Source organism: Corvus cornix, chromosome 7, assembly GCF_000738735.6.
Source record: "Corvus cornix cornix isolate S_Up_H32 chromosome 7, ASM73873v5, whole genome shotgun sequence".
NCBI classification, from domain to species: Eukaryota; Metazoa; Chordata; class Aves; order Passeriformes; family Corvidae; genus Corvus; species Corvus cornix.
Window position 1 is genome coordinate 26,454,809 of NC_046337.1, and position 18,586 is coordinate 26,473,394.

The 18,586-nt window shown below is 38.9% G+C and overlaps 1 protein-coding gene across 1 annotated transcript; it reads left to right on the forward strand.

Annotated features, from left to right (window-relative positions):
- The first annotated feature begins 4,355 nt into the window (after positions 1-4,355).
- On the forward strand, positions 4,356-18,047 carry CPO (carboxypeptidase O). The gene is given in 11 exon segments (XM_010407279.4): positions 4,356-4,435; positions 7,633-7,708; positions 8,118-8,242; positions 10,715-10,829; positions 11,881-11,982; positions 12,815-12,919; positions 13,427-13,537; positions 14,662-14,752; positions 15,333-15,535; positions 16,501-16,585; positions 17,777-18,047. Coding segments are annotated over 11 exon segments (1,362 nt in total). The 3' UTR covers positions 18,046-18,047.
- Positions 18,048-18,586: the final 539 nt, after the last annotated feature.

The following is an 18,586-nucleotide window of genomic DNA, read 5'->3' on the forward strand; positions in this document are numbered from 1 at the left end:
AGCTGCTCTGCCAGGCTAATGAGACCAATACAGGTTTTGTCAGCTTGGTTCCGTCCACTTCCATAAGGAGCTGATTGCTGAATGGGTACTTGAAGCTCCTCTCTGATAAGAAAGCTGTCTAAAAGCTGCATCACAGGACTTGTGGAGAAAAGGCAGGTGTTATTTCCCACACTGACACAACACACTGTTTTTTACAGTTGTGCTCAAATATGTGAGTATGCTTGTATATAAATGCTGTAAAATCTATTGAGACATCCTTGCAAGTATCTGTAAATGTGTATTTCTTGAAATTGCTAGATCGTGTGCCAATAGTCAAATTAGTTCCACTAAGATAAAGCTTATGTACCCTGTGTCGCTTGATGATCTGCAGGACATTTAAGGTTGGCTTAATGGAACTAATTTTAAGGTTTGCTAGTAATGTCATTCTAATCTAGTGTATGTCGGCTGGAATTCTTCCTGGTTTGTGATTATTTTAAAGTCCCAAATGTAAGGTTAATGGGGTGTTTTCAGTGTAATATCAGAGAAAGAGAGAGAACAAGGAAATGTCAGCAAGATAACTCTAGAACAAAATTGTTGTAACTCAGCATAGTTTCCAGTATATTCCCATTTATGCTAGGATTGTTGCTGGAACTAATGAGGTTTGAGAACACTTAGCACTGTCAAATCACAGTGGAGTCCTGAAACTTTCAGTAAAACCTTTCTATAACAGAGCTGTGGAAGCTGAGGGCTTGGAATACTGAGAGGAACAATGATTCACTCTGCAGATCACACAACATACTGCTGAATACACAAATGCTACAGAATTATGGCTATATATAGAGAGATATATTATATAAAATTTAATCTTGAAGAATGAATTGGAATATTTTGAACATTTCTCACAAAAACCCAGAAATTTTTGAACTCATAGAAAATGACAATACCTATAGAATATGCTATCTCCTGTGTCAAGACAATGGGAAACAGAACTGTCAATTCATTGTGTGCTTCCCCCAAGTAAAACTACAGTGATAAACAGAGGATATTTTAGTAAAATGGCCAAATTATCTACCCCCCTCTTCAGTGGAGCACAAGACTAGGATTTAAGGCATGTTAGTCTGCTACTGTTTTGACTCTACTGAATGATGATTCTGTTTTGGACACATACGGTAAATTTTCTGCAGCAAAGAGAGAAGGGAATTTACAGAGGATGATTTTCTCTGAATCAAAATGATGATTTAAAAAAATGTTGATCGTGTTGAATTCCATCTAGTTTAGTTAGGTTTTTAGTTCAGTGTGGGATTTAGCTGTGAATTGGGAAAGCTTGACATGATGAACTGATGTTTGTGGAGACACACAGGTGTGTACATTTTGTTGTCTTTTTAACAAGCTCTTTGTCCTTGAAAGTAACATGCAGCTCAGTAGGGAATCTGGGTGCAGGCAGCTACCAGGATCAAACTCACTGCTATATGATAGTTATTTAAAACATGTGGTGTGCTTCAGTATGCAGTCTTTAAACAAAACAGTTCTAGCTTGTGGCTGTTGCTACACAGACTGTATGCAGATAAGTCACAAATAGCTGAGCATATGTGTGGTGCAAGGTTAAAACAATAACAAGCAGGTCGAATCATTCAAACACTGGAAATCACTTTGACTCCAGGCCAAAAGCTTAGCTGGAGATGATATCAGTATGGGATAAAAAGAGGATAAACTAACAGGCTTAGCAGCCAGCTTGTTGGAGTCAGCATATAGTATCTATACTTCCAGCAGTAAAGCAGATGGTCATATATTTAAGGAAGCACCAGACAGGGAGTCAGGAGATCTGAATTCTATTCCTGGCTCTGCAGCAGTGTTCCTATGTCACCTTGGGGAGTCACTTCTTTCCTCTTTTTTCTTAATCTTTTAAGTAGTGGAAATAATATTTGCTTGTCTAACAGGGCAGTTGAGAGGCTAAACTGATGCCGAAAAAAAATGCTCTGAAGCTCTGAGAAGAATGTATGGAAGACATGCTAAGTAAACTTGTTTGGAAGAAAGGACACCACATGGTTTCCTGTGGCATGTTTGTGCCACATATTTACGACCTTTCCTCTCCCCAGAAAGTGCCATGCCTTTTTGTGCACAATTTTCAAGGAGATAATAAGTGGATTAAGCTGCCTTCCACATTTGCTAGAAAGATAAACAGCTTCCAGTAAGAACCTGACCAAAGAACAGACTTTATGAGAGAGAGAGACTGAGAGAGACATTATTTATGCCCAAGAGGGCAATAGGCTTGTTGAAGTTAACTGTTCATCCCAAGATATTTTTTCACATTGGTGGCAGAATAATGTCTCTAATGGCTTTTATTCTGAATTCAGAAGTGCTGCTTGCAAGCTGAGCATGAGTATAAAATGAAGTATTGTCTCTTATGAGCAAATCTACTGAAATCCAAAAAAAAGTCCATTTCTTAAATCAGAGAAATGTCCATGATTATTTGCACAGGACTTTCATCTAAAGCCCATTAAAATCAACTAGACTTCAAAAGAATCCAAATCAAAGACCTAGCAAGCAACTGTCATTTCTTCTGAATTCTACGCCCATTAAGCAAAATGACTCTATCTATCTATCTATCTATCTGGCTATCTTCATAACTATTTGGCATCATAGGAGCGATGTTTTCACCACAGAATAAACAGCTTTTGCTTTCAACATGAAGGTGTAAGCTTTGGGCAGGAGTTGAATTTTAGCGCTGATTGTAATTTGCTCCATTTCTCTTGATGCCTCCATTTTATTTTGTTCCTAGATTCTGAGTCCCTGCAAGGGACTGAACCCCAGTTCAAAGCCAGGACTGTTAAAAGGGCACAGACAACACTGCAGAAGTCTTTGAAACATTAGTCTGCCTCATAGCCATGTTGGAGACAAAGGAAACAAAAGCAAAGGTTATCTGAGCAGATGTCCTGAGTGTTAATATGAACTTCCAACATCAATTTGTTGTGCTGAATCCTCACAAACGAACCTGCATCTAATCCTGTAAACCTGACTTCTTTCAGCTCTTCTGGAAGTCATTGTGGGTTGGATATCTACATGGAGAGAAATACTCAGCATTTTCAGGCCCAGGCTGTTGAGAAGTTCGCAATAAAACAGAAAGGGTCTGGTGTGATTTATAAAGAAGAGCATATTCTTCTCTTCCCTGCAGCCTGGTTTTGTGAGAACACACTTTTGAGTTAAGCTGTTCCTCTTTTATATTGGGACAGTTCTGCTGCCTGTTTCCTTGATAACAGCCTTGGTAAAAATGTAAGAGGACTTCATACTTTGATGAGAAGAATCTGTAAGTATCCCACAATTACAATATGGTATCATGTCCCTTACGTACGTACATAAACTGACTTACTGGAGTCTCTGCACCCCATATCATGCAGTTTTCTTCATTAAATCACCACAAAATAGTTTTAATCCAAGAGAGAGAATGAGGAAAACAATTTCTTTCTGAAGAACTGTGCTATATGTCTAATTGCAGTCTACAAATGTTACCTCTTGCTATGTGAATTAACCAAGAAATTGAATATTTCACATAGTAACCAGCCCACTTTTTTTAAGTTTTAATCCAAGAGAGAGAATGAGGGAAACAATTTCTTTCTGAAGAACTGTGCTATATGTCTAATTGCAGTCTACAAATGTTACCTCTTGCTATGTGAATTAACCAAGAAATTAAATATTTCACATAGTAACCAGCCCACTTTTTTTAATATATAACAAAAACACTCTTTATGACAGTGTAGAGTTGTTAGTCTGTGGCTAGAGACTGATCTGGACCAACTGAGAGAGGTTTAGATGAGACCCTTATGTCCCAATATTTCCCTCTTACAAGAGTGTTGGTTGTTCTTTTATGTCCTCTTCTAAGTTAGTTAAGTGGTAGAATTGCAGTTAAAAGGTCACAGAAGTGTTCCATAAAGGCTGAAACACAAAACGAAAGAGAGTAGAGATGGAGCTTCCTTTACCACTGTTTTTCTGTTCTTCCTTATCTCTATGATTTTTGTAAGCTAACCTTCACGAGTTATCGTAGATCTTGCAAGTAAGAGTTTCTCTAAATACTACTGATTTTGTCACAAACCATTTCAAAATAGAAAGGTAACACAAAGAAAAATGTTCTTAGTTCTTACAAAAAGTGTTTTAGTAAGAATGTTGCTAATTGTGTTTGTGTTTTGCAGTGTCGAAGAGACCTTTAAGAATTAAGAAAAAGGAGAACTATTTACAAGCGAAGTTAATGATTCGTCAAGGGCAGGTTGCCTTCCAGGATAAGTCTAGTTATGTATTATAATTGTACAAATTACATGTTCAGTCCAGATCTATTCTCCTCCTCTTTAGTCCTGCACTGTCAGTACTGGGTTCTTTGAACAAAGATGTGGCTTTCTCTTGGGATCATCTTTTCTCTGGGGACATTAATTCCTGGAAAATTCAGCTTGAAATTGCAGTATGACAGGTGAGTGTTAACAGGGTTTCATGAAGAATTGTGCATGCAGTGAAATTCACAGAAACCCTGTAAGAATAATAACAATTATGAGCTGAAAAACTGGACACAGAGTTACTAAGCTGTAAGCATTGTAAGACTGGGAAAGAAATCATAAAGATGGGAAATGGAGAATGAGTGAATCCAATCAAAGCCAACAGAGATATAGCTACAGCAGTAGGAGCCACAGAATGGCCCTCAAATGCATCTCAGGATGCTCTGTTTCCATTAGCTGAAATTCATTTGGCTTAGCCTCTTTCATAATGAACTTTGAAACCAGATGCTGCAGGAGTAAAATGCCTTTTCTGAGTATAAAGCAAGGAGTATGACTGAGCAGAATGATATCTATTAATAAAAGATTAGGTTATGTGAAAGAAATAGTGAAGTCGGTTTGGAAAACTATAACAATTACAAAAAAAAAAAAGCTAAGGGAGTTATTCCAGACAATCTTCATGCCAAGGTGTTCAGACAATGAGATTGTCGCTTTTTTTTAATTACTGATTAATGCTTTGAAAAGTATGAAATCTTCAGTATTGCTTTATTTTCCATTCTCAGTTCCACTTCAGAAAAAGAGTGATATAAAATTATGCTGCTTCCCGATCTAAACTATTTTTGTTTGCCTATCTAAACTTTTTTTTTATTTCATTCATCCTCAACTTCAAAGGACTGATATGTAACTGCCATTGTGGCAGCTGGAATTTGCAAGGTGGGCATGAGCATAATATGGAGGCCACCTATTCACATATAAGTTTATACATGGAATTTTCTAAAGTAAACAGAGAAAGTACTCCAGTGCTGAATGCCTCTGGATGAATTATATCCCTAGAATATAGTCATAAAAAGGACAGAAAACCAAGCAATACCTACAGGAAGTAAGTTCCTTCGTAGTGTACCCATACAGCAGCTCTCCTGGAAAATCTCCTAGCAGAGCATACAGAGTCACTACTTAAAATGTGTTATTTCTTTGGATAATATTTAGTCTTTAGATTTGTATCAGAGATGCAGTTAGAGCCTGATTTCAGTGAATAGAATTCAACGGATCCCTGCTAATGTATTTTTCTTTTTTGTTTCTAATTATTGTCCAGAATTGAACCTGTTGAGTACTTGCATGGAATTTAAAAACAGGTATTGAATGGTCAGTGTGACTTTGGGTGGGCAGCACCTACACAAAGACAGGATTACTAGTAAAGCCCATTTTCATTGTCATCTGCTCTGTTTAACAATGGAAAGAAATATCCCATCTATGAGCATCAAGCTTGTGCTAAGAACAGTCCTCTAATTTATTAAGAAAGCTTAACTGTAGAATTTTAAAAACTGTAGTTCTCATAGGGTCACGTGGGTTGACCTTGCACTTCTCCACTGAGAAACTTAGTCAATAATCATAAACAAATGTATGCTTTCTAATCTTAGTTTACCATTAAAAATGGTTTGTCTCCACACTGGCTATTGTGAAAGGTTTATCAGTAAATAAGAGCTGGCCATCTGGCAGCAATCTGACTGTCTGGAATTTCTCTGATTTGGTGTAATTAAGACATAATGTCAATGAGCATAGAAAGATATTACAGGATATTGTTTCCCTTCCTGATAGACAAAGAACAAAGCAAGCCTAGGCATTTAGAGAGAATAAACTCTGAACTGCAGCTGAGATGTTTATTCTGCTAGCAAAGATGTTTATCCTGCATCTACAAGGTTTATTACAAAGATATCATGACTGTTGTACCAATCTGTACAACATGACTGTTGTACCATTGCTGTGAGCAATGCAAATGTAATCATTTTGCCCCATAGATATGGGGCTATCAGCATCTCATAAAGCAGTACTAAACTGTCTATTTTAACTATCAAGTTTTCAATCAGCAAAGGTAATATTTTCCAGAGAGATGTAAAAAAACCACAAATCCCCCTATTTCTCTGGGGATAAAGTGAATGAATAGTGAATTCTGTTTGTATGTATATTAAGCTGATAATTGTACATTCCGGCATGGAAGCACAAAAGATGGCAGTTGCAATTCAGAGGATGAGAGCATATTATATTGATGACTATAATGACCACAACTTGCTTTTGCAACAAGAATTTCTATTACAAAAGCTTTAAAATGTAAAATGTTCATTTTTTGTACTTGTCCTGTAAAGAATCCATTGAAGTCACTAAAAGAGACTGTGAAGCCATAGTTTTTGGTTGCTAGCAAATAGGAGAGTTTCTAGGGTTCCCCATTCCATCTCATCAGTTGTGGGTAACTGGTCGCTCACCTTTGGGTAATGCAATGTAGTCATCAACACCCACACCTCACTCTGAAACCCTTTCACTAGAAACATCACACTTGCTGTCAGTCCTGGAAAGCTGATCTGAATGAACACTGAAAAAAAATACAAAAATAACTACAAGGGCTTTTTTAATAGAATATACTTATTTGCTTTTTCCGCATTTCCATCCATTTTAATTTGTTCTTTGTAAACTTTAAATATTTTCATCAGATTAAGCCTGTAGTAGACAAAGGTTTCATGGGATCTCATGAAAAGATATACTAAGACACTGGATTCTGTGTGTCTTTCTAAAAATATAAAATGATAGATTCTGTACTAGAAATCTTTATTTCACGTGAATTGAGTAGGAATATGCAGTTCTAGAGACAACAATACTCACTCTTTTGGAATAAATTGGCTATTCTCATGACAAGCAGTTTGTGCACATCTCAAGTTCTTAGCAATGTTCATTTATAATGATGATCAAAAGTTTCTGCATGCTGAAATAGACCAGCCAAGCACAAAGGTAATCTGGAATAATTTAATAAATCCCAAATGTGAGGGGGAAAAAAAATTGACATCAAATAAACAGTTTATCATGTATTACCAATGCCCTCATTTTGGCCCTGGTCCTGCAAAGGCAGAAACACACATCAGGGTTCATGCAAGCAGTTGGCTTCTGCAAAACTGGTATGGTGAGTAAGGCACTGGCAAGGCTGCAGAGTGGCTAATGTGCTAGCAACAGAGAAGTCACAACACTTAATCCTATTTGCAGCTAAAATATTCCACAAATTCATAATTCAGAGGTGTTTTTGTTACATGTTCTGTCTTCATGTAGAATGAAGAACAAAGTCCTTTTGACTTATGAAATCACAGATAATTTAACAGACTTTAAAATTGATCTTGTTTCTCTACTGAATTTCCAGGGATCAGGTTTTGCATATTGTGCCAGAAACATTTCAGCAAGTCCAGCATCTTCAGCTTCTTTGCAGTACTTTAATGGTAAGTAAAAATAACCACACGTGCCCAACGAGCAGAGCAGCGTCTTGGGCTTTAAAACAGATATGCATGCAGCTTAGGACAGGAATGAAGGTTAAACTAGAAAAAGCTTCATCTAACTTTTTTTTTGGCTTAGTGTAGTGTGGAATTGCCTTTCTACTACCTGAAGGAATTTATGTGAAGAAGTTAGTTTCTTTGCACGGCTCTGTGAAAATGCTGCTCCTTATCAGTGGTGCCTGAGTCAATGAAAACACTAAGCCTGTGCTACGTGCTCTATGAAGAAATGACTGGAGGGTTACGGGGACAATTTGAAGGAAAACTTCTTTCATTTGTTGACATGCAACTACTCTAATATATTTTTGTCATTCTGAAAAGAGAGCTTCATTAGTGCATTTCTTTCTTTTCTGCACAGCTGGATTTGTGGAAGCCCCTGCTGCCTGAAGACATCAGGGCTGGAGAAGACCTGCACATTAGGGTCCCAGCCCCTCTGGTGCAGGAGGTGAAGGACAGCTTAGATCAGCATATGATCTTTTACAGGTACAATCTCTAATACCTTGATGGGGAAGGATGGCTCTAATAATCTTCCTTGCTATCAGAAAAGGACTAAGCACTGTCTGATAAACAGTCAGCAAGTACTGGCAACAGGACCCAACCTTTGTTCCAAATGCCTCCAACTTACTTTGACCAGCAAAAGCAGACATGCTGTATGAACCTTTAAAAGCACATTCCCCCTTGTCCTATTTATTTACCTTCCACCTATCCTGGACTGTGAATTTGGGGCTGGAACATGAGACAGCCCAATCTGTCTTGTTGCCTGCTGTGGCCTTCTCAGTGGTCACTGAGAGGATGGCACTTGGATGTATGACTCAGATTTTTTAGTCTAAGTTTTTTTAGTCTCAAGAGGCCAAGCCTGGTATAATCACTACTTATAGGAGCATGATTTTCTCTTGGAGAGCATGGATATTTGAATGCAAGGTCTTCTGGAGAGCCCAAAGGTTTAATTGGTGTCACTGCAGGGAAGCAGCCTCTAGGTCTCCTTTTCCCTTCCCCGTCTCTTGTAGCTCCTCTGGTTTGGAGAACAGACCTTTCAAAGTGAGTGTTCAGCCACTTTCTTTGAAGCTTCATTTTTCTACCCCGATCCCTTTCACCAGGCTGGTGAGAATTTCTTGGCACCATCCAGCCAAACAGAGACACCCCAGCTTGGGAAAAAGACCCCAGTGGCAGCTGTCCACTGTGCGCACAACTGGAAGCCACAACCCACAAATGTCCCATAATGCATTATCACACCTACCCATGTCTTTCCCAGCTTACAACCAGAAGATCTAATTCAGATACAAAGAGTGTTTATAAAGGCAAATGGGATTAAATACAGTCCTGTTCGCATTTGTACTCACTTTTTCAGGTAACCAGTAGCTAATCTAATTTAACTGTATTTAATATAAACAACCCTGTAGTCATTCAGAGCTGATGACAAATGGCCTATGGACATACACTGACATTTACCAATCAAAGATGCGTTTAAGGAAGATTGATGTCACTTCAAAGCTGTTTTGAGTTAAAGCTGATCTTGACATCCTGCATCTTGCCTGACAAGTTCCTTTAGTAAGTGTGATGCCTTGACAACCAGAGATGAAGAGATACAAGGTTGGAGCCAGTACAAATTTTCTAGCATGAGGTTTAGATATTCAGTACTTAGACAACGTTCCAGAAGATAATTTAACCTCTTATTTATGTCAAGACTCTTCATTTTCTAATGGTTTCAACAGATTCTAGTGGAAATTTAAATACTAAGCTGAAATTAGCAGCTTAACTTTTTTTCCTTTGGCCAAAACTGTATCTACCTTACCTCGGGTTCTAAAGAAAGAGATGAGTAATTATTAGTCAAGATGAAAATTTTGGGTGTGTATTGCAAAGAGGCTGAGTACAACAATAATAGCATCAAAGCTCCTATAACAGATTCAAAGCAGGAACCGCCCTTTAGAAGGCAGTTGACATGCAGGGAAGGTAACATGACAGTTAGGTATATAATGATAGAGACATAAATGACAAATTATAAGGACATCAATATTCCAACTGTGTCAGCCTCTGTGGTTTCAGTTCTCCAGAGCACTGATAAGGTATTTTTTGTGTGTGGTTTCAGTTCATGGGAATTTTCACTGCCTGAATTTTAGTTTGAAGTTTAGATGTGAAAAAACATCAAAGCTCAGAATGAAAGTCAGCTGCAACTACTCTTAAAAGTTTCTTATGTGCAGTTTCCAGAAATGCCGGTCAGTGCCACTGTCAGCAGAAAAGCCTGTTAGCACTTCCAGCATTTGAGATCAACAGTGTTTGAGCTATCTTTGCAATTGTCTTATCACAAGCATTTACAATGTGCGCAGATTTGCAGCAGTTACAAGGGGCTGATTGCAGTGAGAAAGAACAGCTCCTGATCCAAAATCCACTGAAGCCAAGGAAAAGGTTTTATTGACTCCCTGGATCATGGAATCATGCCTGTGTTATACTAATTTCTGAGCTATTTTTGTAGCTAAAAAGCAAAAAAAACTACTTGAAGGAAATAAGGGGTTTGCTCTGATTTTTGCAAATTGCAATGAATATTTCTGTGAAATCTTTGCAAATTGAAAATGTCTCAATAAAATACAATGAAACCCTAATCTTAAATTTATCTCTTTCCCTTCCTTTTCCCAAAAGGTGGTATTTTCAGAGTTTTTCTCAAAAATAGAAATGCTGAGGAAAAGAAAATCTTGAACTTATTTTGTTGGTAGAAAATTCACAACTTAAAAATGTGATAAAAATGACTATTGTTAAAACCTTGTGAAAATCTCAGTACTTTGAACTTTGTTTTACATGAAAGTAACCATAATGCTGATGGTGATGATTTTGCCAGGCAATTCACAACAGAAGAGGTTAAATCCTTTCATTTGCTGATGTAAGCAATGTACCCACTATAGCAGTTCTGCAGGAAATGTTCAGGATTGTTTTCTATCTTCCCTTTCTCCTTCCTTCCTTCAGAGTCCTAATACCTGATGTGCAGAAACTTGTGGATCAGAGCATGCCAAGGGAGAGGAGCAGCCACAGGGAGGTCTCAGGAGGTTATGTCTACACTGAATATCATCCAATGGAAGAGGTAAAGAAGAACCTACATCTGCTTCTGCTCTTTGTTGTTTTCTGTTCTGTAAATGCCACAGCAGGCAACTCTGTGTTTGCAGAAAGCTCAGCTGAAGTCAGAGGACCACTTTCTGGCTTTCTTCTTTGAATAATCTGTCCTTTCTCTTTGACTAGAATCTTGTCCTGGTTGAATTGAATATGGATTTGCCACAGATTTTGACTAAATCCTCAATTCTTCACTGACTAAAACCTAAATGCTCAGTGTGAAGCAGCTGCACTGTTTTGCAGATAATATTCTGTGGTTCAATTGGTTGGTTTGCTACTTTTCTACCCTGTCATTCTTTATCTCTAGTATTTATTAGTTTAAGTCCCAGTCTGTTTGGTGCTGAGCCAAATGTGAAGGGCAATGACTGTTGTGGTGTCTGGAATCCCAGTGAGGAAGAAGAAGTGAACACCAGGAGATCTCTAGAAAGAAGTAATTTAAGGGCAGGTTTTTGACACTTGAGGAGAAAACAGTGTCATTGGGGTGGGCAGTGATGGCTTCTTGGTGTCATGTTTCACGCACCTGTTGGCAAACCTGGACAAAAGCAGCACATGGTGGTAATTCTTTCTCCTAGCTGCATAATAAAACTGAGAGAACACAGTCAACCCTCATGTATGTTTTGTTAGAGCTACCCATTGAGGATGACTGCTACTGACTCAGACATGGAAAATCAGTGCTGATAGGGAAGAGACTGTAATACTGCTTTGAAGATTTGATGGTGTGGCTTCATGTCTGATGAACTCAACAGGAAGATGCCCAATAGGATGGGCATGTTGAATGAGATCCCGAATGGAGTGTCCATGTTGCACTGCAGTGATGTTCTCTTTTAACACCCAGCGAGATATGACCATGCCTTTGCACAGAGGCATGTGAAACACCTTCCATGTCTGTGACATCACAGGCTGAAATAAACTCTGAGGAAAATATTGGTTGTCTAAACAAAAGAAAATGCTTTTATCTGGAAATGGAAGTGGGAAAGAGAAGGAAACTCCCACTTTGAACCAAGAATTCTTTGCAACTATTTCAGATTTATCAATGGATGACTCAGATCCAGAAGAACAACAGTGAGCTGGTGACTCAGCATTTCTTAGGGAAGACATTTGAGAATCGAACAATGTATTATCTACAGGTAAGGGAGGAACTTTCCCTTAATAATAAAACATATCTTAACAAAAAAGAAAAATACTCAGGAGAAGACAGGATTCAGATGTTTCCTAAGATAGCGTTCATCCCAATTCACTGGAATAACAGGAGATGGTTTTACTCCTCTACATTATAGTAAGATTTGCCAGCTTTCACATACACTATCATCATGAGCTTGCTATTGCTATTATGTAGTGAAAACAACAAATTTAACTGAAGTTTTGTTTAGAAATACAAATCAAGCTGAAACTAGCTTGGCAACAGCTGTGTGTGAGGAAAAAGACTTTCGGTTTGTTATTTTTATTACTTTTTACAGCAAATAGCCTTTCTGCTAGCAGTATTCCATGACTTTTTTTATTGGACACACTGGTGAAAAACACAGTCTTAATATTTGGGTTAGTTATTGCCTAATCATCTGCTCCTATCACTGAGTAGTATTATATTCCCTGCCTTTTTGTGATTCCCCTTCAAAAAAAAAAAAAGAATCTTCAACTAAGAACAACCACTCCTGTGAATGACAAATACAAATGAGAAAGGAGAAAAAGAAAAAGAAACTGTTCTATTAACTGTTCTATTGACGCTCCTGCTCAATAGACATTTTAAAGCTCATGCCTTGTGATACTACAGAGATGGGGTTATTAGGAAAAAGAGCTTGCCATAAAGATGTCTGTAATAATAATAATAATAATAATAATAATAATAATAACCTCACATGACCCAACGGCATATCAAGGCACATCCTTTACTTTCTTGTATTACATTAAGCTATTTTATTGTAATGTAACAGTTTTTAAATTACCATTTTTATATTCTCTCAGATCAGTCAACCATGAAATAAACCCAAAAAGATAATTTGGATGGACTGTGGGATTCATGCCAGAGAATGGATCTCTCCAGCCTTCTGTCAGTGGTTTGTGAAAGAAGTGAGTTCTTACCCTTCCATTTAGATAATAAGAAAACCCTATCACTTTGGACACTTTAGTTCTCTATTGTGGTACCAAGAATTATGCTTTTCTGTTAAAATGCGATTTGCAAAATTAGTATACAATACAGATATCTGTGGAGACCAAAGTCCAAATCACAGTCTGAGATATGGGTCAGTATTAGTTAGCGCGCCAGTTCCTCCATCTGAACTGTTTCCAAAGCCTTTAAAAACTTGGTATCAACCTCTCCTTTTCCCACAGTGGCTGTTGGATCAAGCCTCTCTATTTCAAAAAGTCACGGTGCTCCTCAAATAAAGAAACCCTAAGCTATGATATAGCAATGTTCCATGTGTACAGAAAGTACCTGGCACACTTGTGATCAAGCAGATGTTGGATACCATGGTGATATCCAGGAGTGAGTGATCACCTGATGATAGTTCTAAACTTTCTCTTTGCAGTGATTACCACTAAATTCTCTGCTCAGTGCTCCGTATTTTTTCTTCTCAGATTCTTCAAAATTACAAATCTGACCCAAAGATAAGCAGATTTCTGCAGAATTTGGACCTCTATGTCTTGCCAGTCCTCAATATTGATGGCTACATCTATTCCTGGGAAGAAGTAAGTAGTGTAAATCCAGGAACTAGACTGAAAGTTAGCATGCCCAGCATGTTTTGTTACTTTCAGATAGAATCATAGCAATTAAACAGAAAACAGTGACAATACTCACATTAATCCTCTCATGGCAGAGAGATTTTGTTTCTTCTGGAGCATCAGTGGTCATCTGAGAGTGCAGAGCTAAATATTCCTAGCAAATGTCATGAGCCTTGGGAAGCAAAACCACAAGATCAATTGCTTTTGTGTTTCTGAGGATGGGCTTACTTCTTCAATAACATCTCAAGGCCTGCTTGATGGAGTTAAGCATGTCTGGAACAGTCATTCATTCTTCACAAAAGATCTCACGTACAGATGGGTCTTAGCATCTCTGCATGGGACAGCCGGAGAATTGGTCAAATATTGGACTATTTGGTTTTGAAATAGGTGTGCCCTCCCAAATAATTTTCCTTTTCTGATACGGAGGATAATGCAAAATGTTGGTCTTGGGCCACTCTCACCATGCTTCCAGGCTCCTGTGCCCAGTTGAAGCATCTTTTAATGCAGGATGTAGGATGGCCCAAGAGGCTCAGCCTACCACCATCAGACTGTCTCCCAGCTTGCTCCCTGGCAGGTTTAAGGCATACCACACACTGCACTGGGGTGCACAGGGAATTCAGCTGGGAAGCTCACACAGGCAGGGTGGTGAGGTCTGCACAGAACCAAGTATAGTCATGAGTATAGCAGGGAACCAAGGAGCAATAGGAAGATTAGCTGACAAAAAAGAATTAATCTTCTTGAATCTGAAACATACTATCATCTCTTACCCCTCGCAATGCCAAGTCTTGCTTAGGAGTGCCACACTGCACAGAAGCAGTTGAGCACTACAGAAGAAGCATACTTAAAACAAAAAAGGTCAGGAGGCTTGTTTCAGGGTGCATGCATGTTTGTGGCAGATGACAGCCTGGCTGTAGTAGATGAATTGTTCTGTCACTGAGCTTTGTGACCCATGCATGTGGAGTTGTACTCTTACAATAACAGGGTTAGTCAGAATGCAGAGGTGGAAAATAAAGGAGTATTTACACCATATTATCACTGAGCCGTGTGGATCATTGAGTTTTTATTATGTAACAGAACTTACTTTTCTTTAGGATCGTTTGTGGAGGAAAAACCGTTTTCCATATGAGAACGGCACCTGCTATGGCACAGATCTGAACCGAAACTTCAACTCATCCTGGGGCAGTAAGTTTGAAGTATTTCAGATCATGAACACAAATGTAAAGCAAGAATAATAACTAGTTTCTGAAATAAATGTAGTCCTATAAGAAAGGAATATTCATCTTGTTGTCATCAAGGCATATGTAAAAATAAAATCCTGGTTTGTCAAAATATTAACTCATTGACTTTCAACCAGCACTTATTTTTGTGAGCAGAAAATTGCTCTTATGTAACTATACCTCTAACTCACTGCAGGACCAAGCATCAGCTCTAGGCAGGAATGCTAGGAGCTAGCCACTTAACAGCCAGTATTTACACTTGCCATGAGTTTCAAGGAGCCTCCAAAGCTTCCCTGGTGTGTGGTGCACTATGGTGGTGTCAGAATGTTTTCGTTGCAGCCACCCTGTAAACGTGCAATAAATATTTCAGTCTTGTCACAAACTTTAGTTGCTACCAACTGAGTGTAATGCTAAAGTCCCACTCAGCTGTCTAGTCCCCTGCCCACATAAACACATGCCTTAACACTACAAGGTAAATTTCCCAGTTCCCTCTGAACTGGTCTTCTATATTTCTCCTTTGATTCAGTGTTTGTATTCCACCCCAGGTGTTGGTGTATCTTTTAACTGCAGCAGTGATGTTTTCTGTGGATCTGGACCAGAATCAGAGCCTGAGACAAGAGCTGTGGCTCAGTTTATCAAAAGCAAGAAGAGTGACATTTTGTGCTATTTAACAATTCACTCCTATGGGCAGCTCATCCTCACTCCATATGGTTCCACAACTACACCTCCAAGTAACAATGAAGAACTGGTAGGGCAAAACTTTCATCTTCTACATTTGTAGAGAGCAAGTACAGGCAGTAGCCTGTGGTGCAACTTTACTTGCTCTCTTGCGTTTCCTTCAGAGGAACTGGGCTTGTTCAGGGACTTGGCTCCCAGAGTTACTGCTTCTCTATTCAGCATCAGTAAGGTTTATTTGCCTCAGAAATCCTAATTCTTCAACTTAAATCAGGAAAATTGAACTACTACAGATAGGGTTAATGCAAAGCCAGGTGAGTGGAGAAGAGCACCATCTTCTGCTCCATACAAGAATGAATTTGCACTTTAGGATGCCAGGACATTATACACATATGGTTATCATGATTGTATCCAGAAACGGTTTTCCAAACGTGCTCTCAGAAGAACGGGAGCAAAGTAAGTACCTATTTCCTGGTTACTTCTTCCCTCAGTGTCTGAGTGTTCTGATTTAAGTTCACTAGTGTGCGTATTTATGAAGATTCCAGTAGCTGAAACACTAGTCAAGAGCATGAGGGATTTGGGTTTGGACTTCATATGAGAAGGAGAAGTCATTCAGGAGAAGTCTTCATTGGAGAAGTCATTTATTTCATCTATGGATCAGTTTCTAAGGATAGTGGGATACAGAGTCTATGGCAATAAAGCAAGTAAGAGGTCAAACACTGCTGTAGTCAGTACCAGTGTGTTATACAGGACAGATTCTTAATTCTCAAAAATATAGGCTCTAGCTTTACAGTAAAGCAAATAGCATCTCTACCTAATAGAGTAATTTAAAAAATTTTAACATAATGTGCATTAAAAAAAATCAAGAACAATTTGTCCAAATGTTTCTAATGGGTTCCTCTAAAGACCTGAAGTAATATCAAAACTTAAAGTTGATCATATGTAAGTGTAAAGCTGAAAGAGACAAAAATTTGGGTCCACTCAATTGCCAAAGGTACTGCCACTGATGACAATCCTGTTCCTATTTTGAATCTCCAGATACAAGTTGCAAAGGAAGCAGCTGCTGCATTGACAGGAAAGTATGGGACCAGCTACAGAGTAGGATCAACCGCTTTAATTTTATGTAAGTTTTTTTATGTTTCCCTTTGATTGCTCTGTGTTTCAAAGAATTCTTGTGTCACATGCATCAGCAAGTACTGTTTTGCTGAGTTTCTACTTTGAGTAATATTTAAAGGGCTACTTTGCTGCAACATGTAAGTAGCAGTCATTTGAATACAAGACAACTCTGTAAGTTATAAAGCTGACTGCAGGAATGATCAGAAGCTAGTTCCTGCATGGATTCCTCACAGATCCATCACAGGGGACAGAAGGAGATTGGTGATAGATCATCCTGGCCCTGCTGAAGTCAGCAGCAAAACTCCTATTTGTCTTCACTGGAATCAAGCAAAAATTAAAATCCCAATCAGGTCTACAGTTACTCCATCAGACATCACATGGCAGCTGCTTGCAATTCTGTGCGAAATATATCAGTTTCAGCCCTGTTCCTAATAGACTGGATGGCCACATCACGAACACATCAAAGCTAATATGAGGTGACAGCCTTTACAAAGAGGATTGAGGGCCCTGGAGACTGCCTAGTAAACCCAATATTTTCCCAGTAAGCAATAAGTCACGCTAGTCAGTGAGAACAGTAAGTAGTTGGCTCCAGAAGCCATGTGGTTTGCATATTCCAGTGGCTGTCTCTGCCAGTTCCCGAGTGCCAGTCTCTGAGTCACAGACTGCATGAGCAGTGCAGTGTAACTGTAAGGCAACTTGCCTGTGCCTAGGACTGCATTTTTGCCAGGGTTTGTACTTACAATGAAGAGCTAAGAAAAACAATCCATGAGGAAGGTGAACAGAGATACACGGAGAAGCCAGAATTTTTTAAGATTTGACCAAAATTATGCTAAAAAAAAAAAAAAATCTAGTCAGTATCAAAGTAGGAAATGCAGTACAAGAACAGACAAATGTCCAATCCATCTTGTATCCCACACTAGTCACAGTAAAATGCTAAAGCCACAGAATCCCTGAAACTCATCTCCTGCTGTTGTACAATACCATCTTATGAAGAACTGTGTCAGTCAGGAAACTCCATGGAAGACTTTTAGTATAGTTAAGAATTACAGCACCTAGAAACTGTTCTCTGTGTCACAGTGATATATGGTTACTGCTTAGTTCAGGGATTCTGGTATAAACTTGCATTAACTATAGCAAGAAGTATTTTCAAAGAACCATGCTTAATACAAATATCTCCTCTCTATTTTTAAATTCACAGACAGTAACTCAGGTTCCTCACGGGACTGGGTCCACACGATTGGCATTCCCCTCTCCTACACATTTGAGCTGCGAGACACGGGTACTCATGGATTTATTCTCCCTGCTAACCAAATCCAGCCCACATGTGAGGAGACTATGTTGGCTGTGACAACTATCATAGATTATGTTGATAAGAAGTACTTCCCAGATGGGGCTGTGGTGCTGACCTCCAGCAGCCTGGGCCTGAGCCTTTGCCTCAGTATTGTACTTACATGGACTGTTTCTTAAAAACGGCTTAGAGAACCCATCAAGAGACTCACATGAAAAATATAATGTCCCCTCAAAAATAAAAAGTTACGTCAGCAAAGGAACTAAATGTCAAGTATTTCAATAAAGACTCATCCCATAAAATAAAAGGACTTGTGGTTTGATAGCTATGCTTTCGGGAAGAAGGAAAAGATGAAGAGCTGTGGCAATTTCCCAAGCTTCACTTGCTGACTCTGCTTATTCCTTAAGCGACCTTAAAACATTCATTCATGGCAAGTACCCATGGGGACAGAGCACTATTACTCCCTGGTTCTCTAGAGCATGTTTTCAGGGGCTCACCTGGGCCTATGCAGCCCTTCTGTCAGCCACAGTCCTGATCTGTCACAATTTTCCTTACTGCCTGAACCCACTGACTTCTGTGTGTTGCTGGCCTTAGCAGGATGCCTGTGAGACTTAAAAGTCCTCAAATCCCACTACACAAAATTGGATGGGGTCCTTGACATCCACTTTCCTTCCCTAAACTTTCACATTGGGATTTGCTAGAAAATACAGGGCCTCAAAA